At 43.8% G+C, this 17,579-nt stretch overlaps 1 protein-coding gene across 1 annotated transcript in view; it reads left to right on the top strand.

Annotated features, from left to right (window-relative positions):
- LOC126474542 (uncharacterized) overlaps window positions 1-17,579 on the top strand; it is a 718,908-nt gene that overhangs the window by 628,215 nt on the left and 73,114 nt on the right. The window contains exon 4 of the mRNA XM_050102015.1: window positions 7,854-8,025. Within this exon, the coding sequence (XP_049957972.1) occupies window positions 7,854-8,025 (172 nt within the window). The remainder of the gene's footprint in view (window positions 1-7,853; window positions 8,026-17,579) is intronic.

Here is a 17,579-nt window from a genome sequence, read left to right as displayed (position 1 = left end):
ACCAAGAGATGAATACACTAAGCAGATTCAGATGGATGTAGGTTGCAGTAGGTACTGGGAGATGAAAAAGCTTGCACAGGATAGAGTAGCATGGAGAGCTGCATCAAACCAGTCTCAGGACTGAAGACCACAACAACAACAACATTTTATGCCTACCACAGATTTTAAACATACAGGGTGTACATAAAGTCCGGGAACACTTTCAATTATTTATTTCACAAGAACTAAACATTGTACAGATGTCATATATATTGCATTTTGAATAGAATCCCTGAAAGTTATTTTTTTTTTTTTTCAAACTTTCGATATGCGAACCACTAGTGACCCGGCAGACGTCAATGCGGTAATCGAATTCTTGCCATACCCGTTCCAGCACGGCATCGCCGACTGTGGCAGTCGCTTCCCGGCTTCCCGTATTCTCTCCCGGAGCTCTGCTACATCACGTGGTAGAGGCGGTGCATACACCAGGTCTTTAATGTGTCCCCACAGAAAAAAGTCACACGGAGTGAGATCTGGTGATCGGCGAGGCCATTTCATGAAACAACTGTCCCCTTCTGTAGCACTGCCGATCCATCGATGCGGCAGCTCCGTGTACCCACGAACTTCACGATGAAAATGGGGTGGAGCCCCATCCTGCTGAGAGATGAACGGAGAGTCCGATTGCATTTGAGACATCAGCCATTGCTGCAACATGTCCAAGTAGGAATATCCAGTGACAGTGCTGTCGGCGAAGAAGGATGGTTCGTACATTTTTCGACGTGACAAGGCACAAGGTAAAAGGCTGTATATTGAGCAAGCAGTAAAGGAAACAAAAGAAAAATTCGGAGTAGGTATTAAAATTCATGGAGAAGAAGTAAAAACTTTGAGGTTCGCCGATGACATTGTAATTCTGTCAGAGACAGCAAATGACTTGGAAGAGCAGTTGAACGGAATGGACAGTGTCTTGAAAGGAGGATATAAGATGAACATCAACAAAAGCAAAACGAGGATAATGGAATGTAGTCAAAATAAATCGGGTGATGCTGAGGGGATTAGATTAGGAAATGAGACACTTAAAGTAGTAAAGGAGTTTTGCTATTTAGGGAGTAAAATTACTGATGATAGTCGAAGTAGAGAGGATATAAAATGTAGACTGGCAATGGCAAGGAAATCGTTTCTGAAGAAGAGAAATTTGTTAACATCGAGTATAGATTTAAGTGTCAGGAAGTCGTTTCTGAAAGTACTTGTATGGAGTGTAGCCATGTATGGAAGTGAAACATGGACGATAACCAGTTTGGACAAGAAGAGAATAGAAGCTTTTGAAATGTGGTGCTACAGAAGAATGCTGAAGATGAGGTGGGTAGATCACGTAACTAATGAGGAGGTATTGAATAGGATTGGGGAGAAGAGAAGTTTGTGGCACAACTTGACTAGAAGAAGGGATCGGTTGGTAGGACATGTTTTGAGGCATCAAGGGATCACAAATTTAGCATTGGAGGGCAGCGTAGAGGGTAAAAATCGTAGAGGGAGACCAAGAGGTGAATGCACTAAGCAGATTCAGAAGGATGTAGGTTGCAGTAGGTACTGGGAGATGAAGAAGCTTGCACAGGATAGAGTAGCATGGAGAGCTGCATCAAACCAGTCTCAGGACTGAAGACCACAACAACAACAAGGCACAAAAAACGTTTACCTTTGGGGAATCACCATCAAATTCAATGCATTCGTGTGGATGCTTTGTACCCCAGATTCGACAGTTATGCCTGTTCATTTTCCCATTAGTGTGAAAAGTGGCTTCGTCGCTAAAAATTAAGCGATCAGCAACGTCATCCCCATTCTCATTCACTTGTTGCAACTGCGAAAAAACTCAAAACGCTTGTCTTTGTCGTCGCCATTGTGCTTCTGCACTAGCTACAATTTGAATGGTTTCATAAACAGCTTCTGTCGTAGGACTTTCCACTCTATCATTGGAGCCATTTCGAGTTCACGGGATACACGACGCTCCCATTTCTTTGGACTCCTTATGAATGTCTCTCGTACGCGCTCCACATTCACTTCACGCACACTGGAACGTCCGCTTCTCTTTGCCGGGCACAAGCAACCCGTCGTAACGAATTTGTTGTGCCAGTGGTAAATGGCCTTCCTTGTAGGTGACTTCTTACCGTACTTTGTTCTAAACATCCGCTGAACAGATGTAGCACACTTGTTTGTGTCGAACGCCAACACTCAGGAAGCTCGCTCCGCACCTGAACTCGCCATGTTTGTGACTATCGCTGACTATCGGCAAATTATCGAACTACGCTGTGGCGGTATACATGGAAAAAACTTTCAGGGTTTCTCTTCAAAATGAAATATGTATGATATCTGTGCAATGTTTGGTTCTTCTGCAATAAATTATTGGAAGTGTTCCCGAACATTATGGACACCCTGTATATTATTGCCGACATATGGGGATAGATGGAAATTATCACTATCAGTGGGGCACCTATTTGAAATGAGACTTAAGTTTTCTTTGAACTGTTCAGCGACTGAATCATTTGAGCCAGGGGGTCGGTAAAACGAACCAATCATTAATTTATTCCGGTTGTCAAGTACAGCCACTACCCATAGTAACTCACGGGAACTATATACCACTGTTTCATTTCTGCAATTTTTAAAAGATGGAATCGCAGTAAGCAATTAATTAACGGGAAACTTAAAGGCGTTATTTTAAATGAAAGGCAGGAAGTTCCGCCAGAAAGACGGACATCACGTCAAAATAATTGTAGGAGGTATACAAAAGAGAAGAAGATATAGAACAAAGGATGGAAGGTCACTGTCAATGATCATTACGATCTTTGGAGATGTCTGTGTCTACTCAACGCGTAGGCATTGCGAGGAGGGCGTTGGAAGGCGAGTCCTGCGGCCATCAGTGAGACGCAAATATCTGACGGTAGTATTCATTCCGCCGCGTGTGCTATCGCTGTTGTCTGGCATCAGCGTCACCAGTTCTGCGGCTGTCACTGCCGCTGTTGCCCGCCACGCTTGCCGCGTGAAGGCGATAATTACGGAACATGCGCCTAACGTCCCGTGCATCGACCTCACTGCCCTTAGTTAGCTGCGTGACTTCCAGCCATTCTTCCACGCGCACATGGTTGCCAACACGCACGGCGCTTTTCGTGAAACGTAAGACGTCTTACAAACGCTACCCGACAGACTACAGCGTCTGCTCTATGGCTTTGTCAGTGATAGGGGTATCGCTTCTTCTCCACCTGTTGTTTTGGTATTTACCCGTCACATTTTCTATATTTTTTGCCTTCTGTCATTGGCTTTTTGCGCAAATGAGTCACTATCTGCTAACTGGAAGATACAATTGCCGTGTAGACTGTGCATAGATAAGTTGTTGTTCCAAAGAATTTTCCTAAAATCATGCGTCGTTCCTCACATAAAAGACATTTTGTTGTAAACAATAGGGACAAGCTGCTAAAAAGTATTGTTTTACTAATTTGCAACCTGTTTCAATCTTGAGATCACCATCAAAACGATTCCAATGGTTGAAACTGGTTGCAGAAAGGTAAAACATTAACTTTAAACAGCTTGTGCCGCTTATTTACAACAAAATATAAGTTATCGTTCCATACAAATGACTACTTCGTTCCTTTTCTGTATGGAGGTACGTGATTTATAATGTTACGAACGTGTCGTGGAAACCATGGATGAAGAGCAACAGACAGGTTCCATATTACTAGGTTTCCGGAAAGCGTTTGACAAGGTGTCCCACTGAAAACTGTTAACGCAGGTAAGTGAGTGGTTCTAAGACTTCGTAAGTAGCAGGACGCAGTACTTTGTTCGCGAGGGCGAGTCTTCATCACAGAAAAGGGAATCGTCAGAAGCACGCCAGTGACGTGTGATAGGACTGTTCTTGTCCTCTATGTAAATAAGACGTGATCTGACGCACGGAATGCTATCTGCGGCTGTTTGCTGATGACGCTGTGGTGTACGGGGAAGTGCATCGTTGAGTGACTGTGGGAGGACACAAGATGATTTAGACAATGTTTCTGGTTGTTGTGACGAGCGGCAGCTTGCTCTAAATGTAGAAGAACGTAAGGTAGTACAGATGAATAGCAAGATCAATCCCATAATGTTCGAATACAACATTATCAGTTTGCTGCTTCACACAGATACATCGATTAAATAGCTAGGCATGCCATTGCAGAGCGTTACGAAATGGAACGAGCACATAAGGAAGGTGAATGGGAGGTTTCAGTTTATTCGGAGAATTTTAGGAAATTGTATTTCATCTTTAATGGAGACCGCATATAGGAAACTAGTGCGACCCATTCTTGAGTACTGCTCAGGTGTTTTGAATCCCCACCACGTCAGATTAAAGGAAGACTTTGAAGCAATTGATAGGTAGGCTGCTAGATTTGTTATCCGGAGTTTCGATCAACATGCGAATATTAAGGAGATGAATTGTGAACTCAAATGCAAATCCCTGGAGGGAAGACGACGTTCTTTTCGCGAAGCACTAGTGAGAAAATTTGGAGAAATGGCATTTGAAATTGACTGTAGAACAATTCTAACGCCGCCAACGTACATTTCGTGTAAGAACAGGAAGGTGACAGAAATTATGGCACGTACGGAGGCATATAGACAGTCGTTTTTGTATCGCTCTGTTTGCGGTTGGAACAGCGAAAGAAATGCTACGAGTGATACAAGGAAACCTACGCTTTTTTTGCGAAGTACGTGTATAGATGTAGATGCAGATGTACACATATAAATGAAAATTTGTACCAGACCAGGGCTCAAAATCAAGACTGCTGCTTTTCATGAGTTGTTGTCTTAATCATTAGGCTATCCGAGAATGCCTCCACGCCGGACTCCTCCGCTGATGTTTCCAGCTATGAGTTGGAAACATCTAGTGTGTCGGAATAGCAAAACTAAGGGAAAGTAATTCAACTGATTTACGGCGAATGTAGAAAGGTCATGGGAGGCATTGGATGTGATGTCGGTCGACTGCTGCTGAAATCTATGCGTTTCATCTGTCTCCACACAGTCCTGGTGGAAATACTCTCCTGACACCCCACAATGAGATGGGCGGCTATCTGAGTCACAGTAGACCGTCTTACGTCCATTAGGCTCTGTGGTGGCGACGTGATGTCCCTTACGTGCGGCGGTTTATGTGAGAAGCAACATTCTCTCTGCGATGTTGTAGATCCACCGTGAACAGTGTTGACCTGTACAATCCTAATTCCACAAGCACTGGCCTTTGCGACACGCACCAATTATCATCACACGTTCAAAGTCGATTAGCTCACAACCTACTGCCGCGTTCACTAAACATCGATTTGTAGCGAACTGTTCAGATGTCGTGTCTGCACTCACACGCCGCAGCAAGGTCTCACCACCACTTTAATGTGTCTGTGAAAGCGTTCACCACGCTCCTCGCTGACATCACTTGATCTTCAGGTAATAAATCGAAGGTAGCTGTTTAAGTGTGTATCTCGAAGCTCATTAGACTGTCTGTTGACTACAACAGAAATATAACATGGGTCCCTCTTGCGTCCTAAGAACTTCACCTCCTTGAATGATACCAAAGACCCTTCTGTCACTGTCATCTTTTACTATAATTTTGAATTGAACTATTTTTTTAATTTCAGGTCCAACAAACACGCCCTCTTTCAATTTCGCTTCTGACAGAACAGCACAGGATAACTTCAAATATTCTCTCTCTTAACAGATTTTTTTGTATTTCGCAAGCCGGTTTTCTCTAAACCAATGTTGATCCCTACTATCCCATTTTTTTTGCAACAAAGGAAGGCAGTTAGTATAGCCACTTTTCTGGTCAAGGAGTAAATAGGGCAATTTTAAATTACCAGAAACATTCCAAGTGTGAGCAGACTAATTTATTTTAACTATAAATAGATTTTAGTAATTTTCCTTCATATTTACAGCATGTGCAATACTACTAATTCATACACGTATATATTACCACTGTGAAATATAACAGCCTTTAGACAACATTTAGAAGAATCCAGAAACAGTCCCCATTCCTTTTATTATATTCAGTTGCAAAGTCATTCATTAAACCGATAATATCTGAACTATGCACCAAATCTTCTTTGAAACATTGACAAAAGTCTGCTTTTTTTCTGTGAATATAAATGTTCCAACAACAAATATTTTTCTTCGAGTCTGGAACCGAGTTGTCGAGCTTTTCCCCTCATTACGTCCGAATTCCTTAGTCTAGGATAGTTAAATGTATATAGCTTTGGTTTTAAAATGTCAGAAGTGGAAGTCAACTACTTATGAGCTTGTTCACCTGCATGAAGTTGGATGCCGCTATAGTTACACAAGCTATCGCTGTCAAGAACTTGTAGTGCTTTAGGAACAGGATTACGTATACCATTACCCGCAAGCCAAATGGCAGTCGAGAGATTTGGGTACCTTGTTACTTTCTCTTTGTTTTCTGAGTTGTAAAACCTGTATCATTAACGCTGCAAAAGTAGTTAATCACTGGTATGGTTTTTCTGTTTCTCTCCATATTATTGGAGCAGTAAATCAAAAGGTTTGTTTCCTTCGTCATTTTCTGCGATCTTCTGTACACACGTCGTGATCTGGTACCCACAGCTTATCCCGATCACTAAGTTTATTTCTAAAGTGACGAAATTATACTTTCTATACCAAATATGTAATATTCCTCTGTCTTTTCTTAATAGGAAACTCATTGTAAACTTAACAAACTGTCAGGACAACCACGACTAGCCATTGTGCTAAATACATGCAACAAAAGATAGGAAGTAGAGTTATATTGTTAAAAAATAAACAGCTGTAAATAAACTACAAAAAAGAAGGAGCTTGTCATAGTCGTTACAGTCGCTACGAATCAGTGTACTCCATGCCACTGTAAATTACCATTACTAACTGAAATATGTACCATTAAAATAGATCACAATGGTTTTTTGAAACATTAGATGTTGATTAAAAATGGTGTGTAATAGATCTGGAAGTGTCAGCAAGTCGACTGTTTCTACTAACATGCAATACCCAACTTGCAGCCGGCCGATTTGGCCGTGTGGTTCTAGGCGCTACAGTCTGGAACCGCGCGACCACTACGGTCGCAGGTTCGAATCCTGCCTCGGGCATGGATGTGTGTGATGTCCTTATGATAATTAGGTTTAAGTATTTCTAAGTTCTAGGGGACTGATGACCTCAGCAGTTAAGTCCCATAGCGCTCAGAGCCATTTTGAACCCAACTTGCACCTGGAAGGGCGCTGTCAACGCCAGCTGCTAAGTTGTTGCAGCATAATTTAATCATTGCTACCTAGCTACCGATAGCACCTAGTTCGCAGCCATCTACCTCACTTATGGGAGCATCGAATGATAAAGAATGTTGTTGTTGAGTAAACATTTTTGACCCAGTTCTTGCCGCAATACCCACAGCTTCCCGCACACGCCACTCTGGAGTCAGAAGTGGACATCATGAAACACTTAGGCGCTGCTGCTCCCCACTCCCTCTCCCTTCCCGCCTGCCGTAGCATTGTACACCTGTTGGACAGTGTGCAATGATAGGCCAACAAGCTAAGCAGCTTTATTTGCTGTGTAGCCATGGACACGTTCAAGCAGAATAGTTCTTTTCTGGCATTCTGTCATGTCTCCAGGTTGATCCATCTTACTGTACCGATTCCATGTAATCGGCTGGCACATTCAAACCATTTCACAGCTGTTTTTCCAGCAGTGTAGGGTCACACGAACGATTCTACATAATCTACGGCGCTCCAAAATGACCAGTGTTCTGAGTTAAGGGGGTGTCATGTTTTATGGTGTGAGGTGACTGTACATGTATCTTTCTAAAGTACACAGTTGGGTGTAACATGTTTGCGTCTGCCGTGTTGCAGCCTGGCCGGCATGTCGCGGTCTGTGACGGTGGCCGTAGCGTACATCATGAGCGTGACGTCACTCTCCTGGAAGGAGGCGCTCAAGGTGGTGCGTGTCGGGCGCGCCGTCGCCAACCCCAACTTCGGCTTCCAGCACCAGCTGCAGGAGTTCGAGTCCTACCGGCTGGCCGAGGTAAGCGCAGTCCGGCCTCGTCTCGACCGGCTGAGGGTGCGTTTGGTCCGTCACTATACTGGGTTCCCAACACACACAGTAAGTCCGCAGTCCGGCACCAGTGCTAGCCTAAAGTTGGCGACTTTTTATTCCTTCTCTGAACTAAATAGTTTCATGCTTGTGTTATGTTGTGTGAAAGTTTCACTCTGTAGACTTGAAATTCCTTTTTTCGCGAATATTTGTGTTTGATAGACACTGCCAGCACAGTTTAAAAACAAAATAGTACAATGTCACCTAAAAGTCTTTTAAAACTGGAAAATTCAATACTTCACGGAAATGATGTGAGGTTTTATTGAAATCAAAAAAAGTGCACAACATTACAGAAGTAGTAATTATCATAAGAGTATAACAGTTGATTTTTAACAAAGACGATGTTCTTGATAACAAATGTTCAACGTGTCGGCAGTCATTCATGACAACACCGTCCGCCCCTGGTAGCTGAGTGGTCAGCGTGACGGAATGTCATACCTAACGGCCCGTGTTCGGGTCCCGGCTGTGTCGGAGATTTTCTCCTCTCAGGGACTGGGTGTTGTGTTGTCCTTATCATCGTCATTTCATCCTCATCGACACGCAAGTCGCCGAAGTGGCGTCAACTCGAAAGACTTGCACCAGGCTAACGGTCTACCCGACGGGAGGACCTCGCCACACAGATATATATCAACAACACCTGCAGTCGAGGGACAATGTTGTGAGTAGCACTGTAGGTATGGTGAGAAATTGCCGTGGGATTTTGTCTTTTCGCATCCCTAATGAAGTCGGACGTTCGCGGTAGACTTGCTACTTCACGTAACCCCACAGCCAATAATCGCACAGACTGAGGTCTAGGGACCTGGGAGGCCAGGCACAAAGGAAGTGGCGACTCAGCATGTGATCCTCACCAAACGATGTGCGCAAGATACCTTGTACACGTGTAGCAATATGAGGTGGAGAGCCATCCTACGTTAAGGTCATACCTTCCAGCAGGTGTTTATCAGCCAGGCTAGGGACAATGTAATTCTGTAAAATTTCGGCGGACCTCGCACCAGCCACACTGACAGTTCGAAAAACACCACGCCGCATTCCTTCGAAGAAAAGGTGTTCTGTCACAATTGATTTGATAATTCTGCGCTACACCGTGACTTTCTCGTCATGCAACGGCGTTTCCACGACTGTACTAGGATTTTCGGTACCCCAAATCCTGCAGTTGTTGGTGTTGACTGACCATCGGAGTGTGAATGGCTATTCGGGCCACAACGCGTTAGACAAACAATCGTCATCTTCCCCAATTTTTTGAAGTGCCACGCCGCAAATGCTCTCCGCGTCACAAATTCGGTGGCTAATGGTTCAAGATGACGCTGGATTTTGTGCGGATATCGTTCGAGGCAATGTCTTAGCGCTCTCCAAACAATAGTGCGTGGAATGCCGCTGCGACGTGCGACTTCACGAGCGCTGACGTCATCACGCTACGCTGCCCCCGTTAAAGGCTCCATTGCTTCCTGAACTGTCCGAGCAGAAGTAGCACTTGTGTCTGGTCACTCAGTAAGGAGCCAATCGACTAAACAACCCTTGGCTTCGAACCTTGTAATCATTTTCTTTACAGTGACGGTTGTCACAAGACCTTTATGCGCTCGAATACCCTTTTTATGGCGACATCGTAAAGGTGCAGTATCGGACTGTCGATTCTGATAGTAAAGCTTCGCTAATAGTGCTTTTTTTTGGTAAAATCAACATGCCACGATTGCTGGTGCATCTGACTCCCTCTCTCACTGCAGGTGACTTTATAGGCGATTCTCATACAGCATGATTGAACTGTTGCTGTCCAGCACCACCTGTTGGCCGGTTTTGCACTCGATTTTGGTTTCAATAAAACCTCATATCGTTTCAGGCATGTTTTTCAACTTTTACCTCTCTACGTACATTATTCCGTGAATTAGAACATTTTCAAATGTTAACAGACTTTTGGGTCACACTGTGCATAGGAATCTAGAATCATGTGTTGTTGAAGACGATACAAAAAAACGGTTTACAAATGAATGCAGCTTCTAATTCTAAAGTCCTTACTTCATTTCTCACAAAACAGTCACACACAAAATTTGAAATCTGTCATTTCTCTATATAGCCTTCCTGTAACCGTGTACAATATTCACAACATCGACACCACGATTCAGTTGGCACTGAGATCGCTTCCCGAGACGTCTGTCTTGACCACCACTAGAATATCGTTGATGGAATAGCAGCACGACTGGAGGATGTTCCACCACAGAATGTGTCAGTCATCATTCGAAAAAGTCATAAATCTATGTGAGCCAGGTCAGGTTGAACAAGGAGCGTGAGAGACAGTTCCAGAGTTGTTTTCACGAAGAAACTCCTGCGTCGCGTCCGCCTGATGCGTCAGTGCGTTGTCTTGACCAAAGATCACATTTGCAGCCTTTTTACGCAGTGCCGGCAAAGTCCTTGTTCATAAAATCATCGTGGGAATCGCACCTGTCACTGCATGCCCCTTGAAGTACAGTTGACTAAGGATTACGCCAGTGTTCCAACCCTTTTTTGGGCATTAGTGTTAGCCCGAAATTTTTTTGGTGGTGGTGCGATAGGTGTACATACGCTGGCGCCTATGTTCAGGTTTCAGAAACGGCATCCATGTCTCATACATAGTCACAATTGTTGAAAAGAAAATCACATTCACGGTCAACATCATCTCGCAAATTTACACACATGCAGCCGTCAAGTTGTCTATCAGGATTCGTGGCCCACATTTGTAGTACCCTTTCAGTGTTTTCGGGTCGACATGCAGGATTTTGTGTTACTAAAACGTACACCTACACCCTTCATGGTAAAGCACCCTGGTCACACATTTCAGCAAGATAATGCCCGCCCACACACGGCGAGAGTTTCTACTGGTTGTCTTCGTGCTTGTCAAACACTACTTTGGCTAGCAAGGTCGCCGGATCTTTCCCCGATTGAGAGCGTTTGGAGCATTATAGACAGGGTCCACAAACCAGCTTGGGATTTTGACGATCTAACGTGCCAATTGGACAGAATTTGATGTTTTAATCTTCAGGAGGACATCCAAAAACCCTGTCAATCAATGCCAGACCGAATAATTGCTTGCATAAGGGCCAGAGGTGGAGCAAAGCGTTACTGATTTGCTTAACTGGTGAAGCTCTTTCTCTTGAATAAACCATCAAATTTTTCTAAAGTTCTTTTTTTTTTTTTTACAGCGTGTGTCGTCAGACTTGATGGTGTTTGATGGGGACTGGGAGATTGTTTTGATTCGTTGTCTCATTACGTTCGGCCTCCTTTGAATTGTCGCATCCACGAACGCACGCTTTCACGTTAATAACGCAATCACAACGCAACTTGCAACGAATGTAGAGAAGACTAACGTTTACTCTTGTACTGAAACGGTCATCATTCGTGGTATCAAAATCACTCATCACTCTCGCCAGAGTCGCTACAGTTCTTAATGAGTAAGGCTTTGCCTCAGTGTCACGCGTATACAAAGAATGCCCGCATATTTTAAGCCATATCGCATGTTTCTAGCTGCTCCTTGTTTTCAGGAAGGAAACCGGATATCTTAGAAACAGTTCAGAGGTGGATTATGACTAAGCACTGCGCAGAATTCAGAGACTGGAGGGACACCAGGGGTGACCACAAATGGTAGGCTGGTGGGGTAGTTGCACAAGTAGTACAGAGTGGGAGAGAGTAAGAGGAATATGCGCAGGAATTATGACCTCTGATCTCACGTATTTAAGACCCCGCCAGCACGTGTGTGGTGTGTTCAGTTGGCATTTCGCATGTGCTACTAGAGCGCATGCGTTTCTACTGCAGATCTGTGAGCTGCACTGGGCGCCCTCCGTGGGCAACTATTGCCGTATCGATACCAGCTCGATTGTCTTCGTACGATAAAATCACAGAACGACGGTGGCAACTCAGAGCATGACATGAACCCATGCAGAATTTAACAGTAAGTCGCCGTCCCGATTGATACGGCACTCAGACAGTCGTATTTCCCCTGATTCATTGATGATGGAGCTCCAAAAGTTTGACATATGGCCAGACTTTCTGTTGCATTGTATTTCTTCAAATGATCAGTGGAAATGCAATGTTTGGTAATGGCGGACTTGTTGAATTGAAGGAGACGAGTATGCCGTTGATGATCTACAAAGCGGCCCTGCGCGGTGCGCGCCGTGTTTTCTATAAATGATGTGCCTCATTCGCACGGAATACTGTAAATGCGTGCCTTGTGCAACTCTTTTAAATCGTATTTGACGGTGCCAAAAAGTGGCAATATTTTGGAAGGAGGACGAAAGATTACTTTAACTTTACGTCTTCTTAACACCTATTTGACACTTGGGTTTTGAAATGAGGAAATATACTAATTTTGCCCTAAAATAATAGACGCGATCAGGAAAAGACGTGTTACAAAATGGCCATCTAGATAGAATGAAGGAAGACAGATCAACAAAGGAGATCCACACCTTCATCCAAAACAGGCAAAGATAGTGGGTGGGGAAGCAAGACGAAAAGGACGTAGAGGAAGTGTAGATTGTATTGGAGACCTTAGTCAACACAGACACATTCAGATTAGAAGCAAAGATATTCAAAAGTTTTCATTACGATAAAACAAACAGAAAAGTAGCTGGCGTCAGATGGCTAGATGAAAGGAAGAGAGCTGAGGCTGAGAAAATGAGACAGCGTTGTAGCAGGATGGTGAAAAATAGAAAAAATAGTTATCTTTTTGAGGTCCTTAGTTGGCCTGTAACGAAATAAAAAAAAAAATTACGTCTCTGCTTAGAAACAAAAACTTGCCTCAATATTACTGCAAGTGTTTCTTCTGCACCAACATAATCACATAACTTAGTTTTCTTTCTTTTGTTACTTTTAATATTGGATAACAGTAAGCCGAAAGGTGCTACAGACATACATTGATATCAAAGAATTTATGCGCTTAGTCCCTAACATTCTTCTCTGGCAACACATACTTTCCTTTACCCAGACGATTCATAACAACTCTATGAATCCACAGTTTTCGTAGACGATTATGTCTTCTGCAACGGCGAACAACGTATAAAGCTACTGTAGGTAAGTATTTAAGTCGAGAGCCGGCCGGAGTGGCCGTGCGGTTCTAGGCGCTACAGTCTGGAATCGAGCGACCGTTACGGTCGCAGGTTCGAATCCTGCCTCGGGCGCGGATGTGTGTGATGTCCTTAGGTTAGTTAGGTTTAATTAGTTCTAAGTTATAGGCGATTGGTGACCTTAGAAGTTAAATCGCATAGTGCTCAGAGCCATTTAACTCGAGAATGGAGCTCAAATTGCAAGATGCGTGTCGCACATTGATTATAGCACAACTGCTAAAGGCTCAAACTTTTGTCGAAAGTGTGACGTCCAATTTTCAATTTAGCGCTATCCTACCAGCCGCAATTTTGCAATTATAATACTTTCAAGTATGGCACTTTTCAATTTCAGCCGCAAATATTGTCTAACCGTGAAAATCGCCTAATGTGGCATAAGCTGGCCTCGACAGTGTGTATTCCGGGACCGGAGTATGGACGTGTAGGCGCGTGGTCATGTTAAAGACGTGCAAGTAGAAGTAATACAGTTCGTTAACAGGTGAAAGACGAAATGATATTGAGTGTCATAGATGTATCTTGCGTTACTATTATTATTATTATTTTACTATTATCCGATCGCAAATACAGAAGCAGTATCATTCTTAGCGATGTCCTCATACTTTTGATCAGAGAGCATCTGCAAAATATATGGAAAAAAGTGTTAGGGGTTTGCGATCCGTTGCAGTTAAACGTCGTAATTAAGCTGGGTGTCACAGGGCCGAGGAACGACAACAATGCGCCTGCTTCGGGCAGAGAGGCAGGAGGCACGACTTCATGTCACATAAACTCGTCATAACGGCGTCAATTAGCAGCAGCAGAAGCAGCGCTGTGAGACTACAGCCGCCATCGGAACTCCACGGTTCAAAATGGTTCAAATGGCTCTGAGCACTATGGGACTTAACTGCTGAGGTCATAAGTCCCCTAGAACTTAGAACTACTTAAACCTAACTAACCTAAGGACATCACACACATCCATGCCCGAGGCAGGATTCGAACTTGCGACCGTAGCGGTCGCGCTGTTCCAGACTGTAGCGCCTAGAACCGCTCGGCCACTCAGGCCGGCGAACTCCACGGTATGGTGTTTGATTAAATAAAGACGTTGCTATTACTCCTATGTTATCCGAACAGTAGGGGAAATTGTTAAAAAATTTAAAATAGATATCACAAGTGCAAGTAATGTTTTCTAGCGCGCACAGTCGTTCCTACCATTTTAAAAAATTCTTGCTTCATCACTAAAAAGTGTGTAGTTGTATGACGTTGAAAAAGCAGCCGAAAATTATGTTTAGATGTAAACTGCTCTGGTCTCTATTGGAGATGGGAGTAGGCTGTGAACTGTGTGAACGTAGGATACCAGTGTAAATTCTTAAAATAATGCAGTGTGATAACCATTAAACATTTAAACTGCTACATTTACGATCTACGGAAGTTTGTACACTACTGGCCATTAAAATTGCTTCACCACGAAGATGACGTGCTACAGACGCGAAAATTAGCCGACAAGAAGAAGATGCTGTGATATGCAAATGATTAGCTTTTCAGAGCATTCACACAAGGTTGGCGCCGGTGGCGACACCTACAACGTGCTGACATGTGGAAAGTTTCCAACCGATTTCTCATACACAAACAGCAGTTGACCGGCGTTGCCTGTAGAAACGTTGTTGTGATGCCTCGTGTAAGGAGGAGAAATGCGTACCATCACGTTTCCGACTTTGATAAAGGTCGGATTGTAGCGCATCGCGATTGCGGTTTATCGTATCGCGACATTGCTGCTCGCGTTGGTCGAGATCATATGACTGTTAGCAGAATATGGAATCGGTGGGTTCAGGAGGGTAATACGGAACGCCGTGCTGGATCCCAACGGCCTCGTATCACTAATAGTCGACATGACAAGCATCTTATCCGCATGGCTGTAACGGATCGTGCAGCCATGTCTCAATCCCTGAGTCAACATATGGGGATGTTTGCAAGACAACAACCGTCTGCACGAACAGTTCGACGACGTTTGCACCAGGCATGGACTATCAGTTCGGAGACCACGGCTGCGGTTACCCTCGACGTTGCATCACAGACAGGAGCGCCTGCGATAGTGTACTCAACGACGAACCTGGGTGCACGAATGGCAAAACGTCATTTTTTCGGATGAATCCAGGTTCTGTTTACAGCATTATGAAGGTCGCATCCGTGTTTGGCGACATCGCAGTGAACGCACATCGGAAGCGTGTATTCGCCATCGCCATACTGGCGTATCACCCGGTGTGATGGTATGGGGTGCCATTGGTTACACGTCTCGGTCACCTCTTGTTCGCATTGACGGCACTTTGAACAATGGACGTTACATTTCAGATGTGTTACGACCCTTCATTCGATCCCTACGAAACCCTACATTTCAGCAGGATAATGCACCAGCGCATGTTGCAGGTCCTGTACGGACGTTTCTGGATACAGAAAATGTTCGACTGCTGCCCTGGCCAGCACATTCTCCATATCTCTCGCCAATTGAAGACGCCTGGTCAGTGGTGGCCGAGCAACTGGCTCGTCACAATACGCCAGTTACTACTCTTGATGAGCTGTGGTATCGTGTTGAAGCTGCATGGGTAGCTTTACCTGTACACGCCATCCGAGCTCTGTTTTGCCTCAATGCCCAGGCGTATCACGGCCGTTATTACGGCCAGAGGTGGTTGTTCTGGGTACCGATTTCTCAGGATCTATGCACCCAAACTGCGTGAAAATGTAATCACATGTCAGTTCTAGTATAATATATTTGTTCATTGAATACCCGTTTGTCATCTGCATTTCTTCTTGGTGTAGCAATTGTAATGGCCAGTAGTGTATTTTGAAAAAAAGTTAACAAAACTGTAAGAGACTCCAATAAGGCTGCCAACTGTTCAAACCTAGATTGTCAGAGTAAATTGTTCAACAACGCACCGAGGTAATTCGTAAACATTTAAACTCTCGTATTTAAGACCTCAAAACGTGTGCACTTTGGAAAAAAACAGCAAAATTATAACAAACAGCCCCAAAAACTGTAAATAGCAAGATCATAAGTCGGTACGCGTGCAGAAATGCTTTTGGACACAATTGTCAGCTTTAAAGAAAAGAAAAACAGTGAGAGAGAAGAAAAGGAAAAAACTGGAAGAGGGGCAGCACCCTTTTTCAAGGTCTAAATAATGTACAGAACGCTGAGGCCCGTGTCGGGAGTGCAGATGGGTTTTTGTAGAGACAACAAGAGTGAGAAGGAATTGTAAACGTTGCATTTGCGATTTCAAAAAATTTTATTTTTGGTAACATCAGTGAAGCTGTAACAAATAGCTCCGAAACAGTAGCTACCAACGAAAGGAAGTTGTGAGGTGCTTGTACAAATGTCACGGGGAACGACACTCTGATGAAAAAAAGTGAAACAAATATCCAGATAGAACATTAGAGGGGAGTCCATCTGAAGGTTAGTCGGAAACCCGGCGCTATGGTGGACAGAATACAAGTGATGAGACTAACACAACTGGTCTAAAATTATAGGTGTGCGTTTTTGGAACAAAAATCGATGTAATTGGGTAATAAATAACGCTGATAAACGTGATATGTCATTAATTACACTAATTAGACAATAAATTATGACAGGGAGTTAAAAAAGTTATAGGTCAAGTGAGTCGCTTGCAGAGAACAGTGGACCCCTGTGCGTTGGAGGACACTGACAGAGGAGAACATTGACACCTGATCTTGAAGATAAGTCACGCATCTGCCACACAGAGGATGGCATTGAAGCCCGTCCTTTAAAAAATGGCTCTGAGCACTATGGGACTTAACATCTGAGGTCATCAGTCCCCTGGAACTTAGAATTACTTAAACCTAACTAACCTAAGAACATCACACACATCCATGCCCGAGGCAGGATTCGAACCTGCGACCGTAGCAGTCGCGCGGTTCCAGACTGAAGCGCCTAGAACCGCTCGGCCACACCGGCCGGCCCTGTCCATTACCTTTCTCTTGCTGATAATGGGAACAAGAAGCCCTTTATTCTCAGAGGAACATTTCTGCACTGCTTTAATTTTCCAGTGGGGGGCCGTATTACAACTGTTTGAATGTTACGTATTAAGCAAATCTCATAAAACTGGTGAAATGAAGCAGTTTATTATGGCAAAAACGCATGAATAATATTCAGTAGCTTAAATTGAATTTTTGAAAAATGTCGTCACTAGCTTCACTGCAGTTTACAATCCTCTTGGGAAGATTACCATAAGCACTTCAGATAATTACGTGCAGTCGATCTGTCGGATAGAGAATGTAAAATTTAAATGATGTGTTATTTGACGAATAGGATAGACGGATTCTTTGTTATCCTGAACCATATCGTATCATACACAGCCAAAGTAACACCTTCCTGTAGCAGTAATAGCACAGTTTGCAGTAAATCTCCATGTATGAGAG

Source organism: Schistocerca serialis, chromosome 4 (genome assembly GCF_023864345.2).
Source record: "Schistocerca serialis cubense isolate TAMUIC-IGC-003099 chromosome 4, iqSchSeri2.2, whole genome shotgun sequence".
In the NCBI taxonomy this organism is placed as follows: domain Eukaryota; kingdom Metazoa; phylum Arthropoda; class Insecta; order Orthoptera; family Acrididae; genus Schistocerca; species Schistocerca serialis.
Note: the sequence above shows the minus strand (reverse complement) of the source record. Positions and strands in the feature narration are given on the sequence as shown.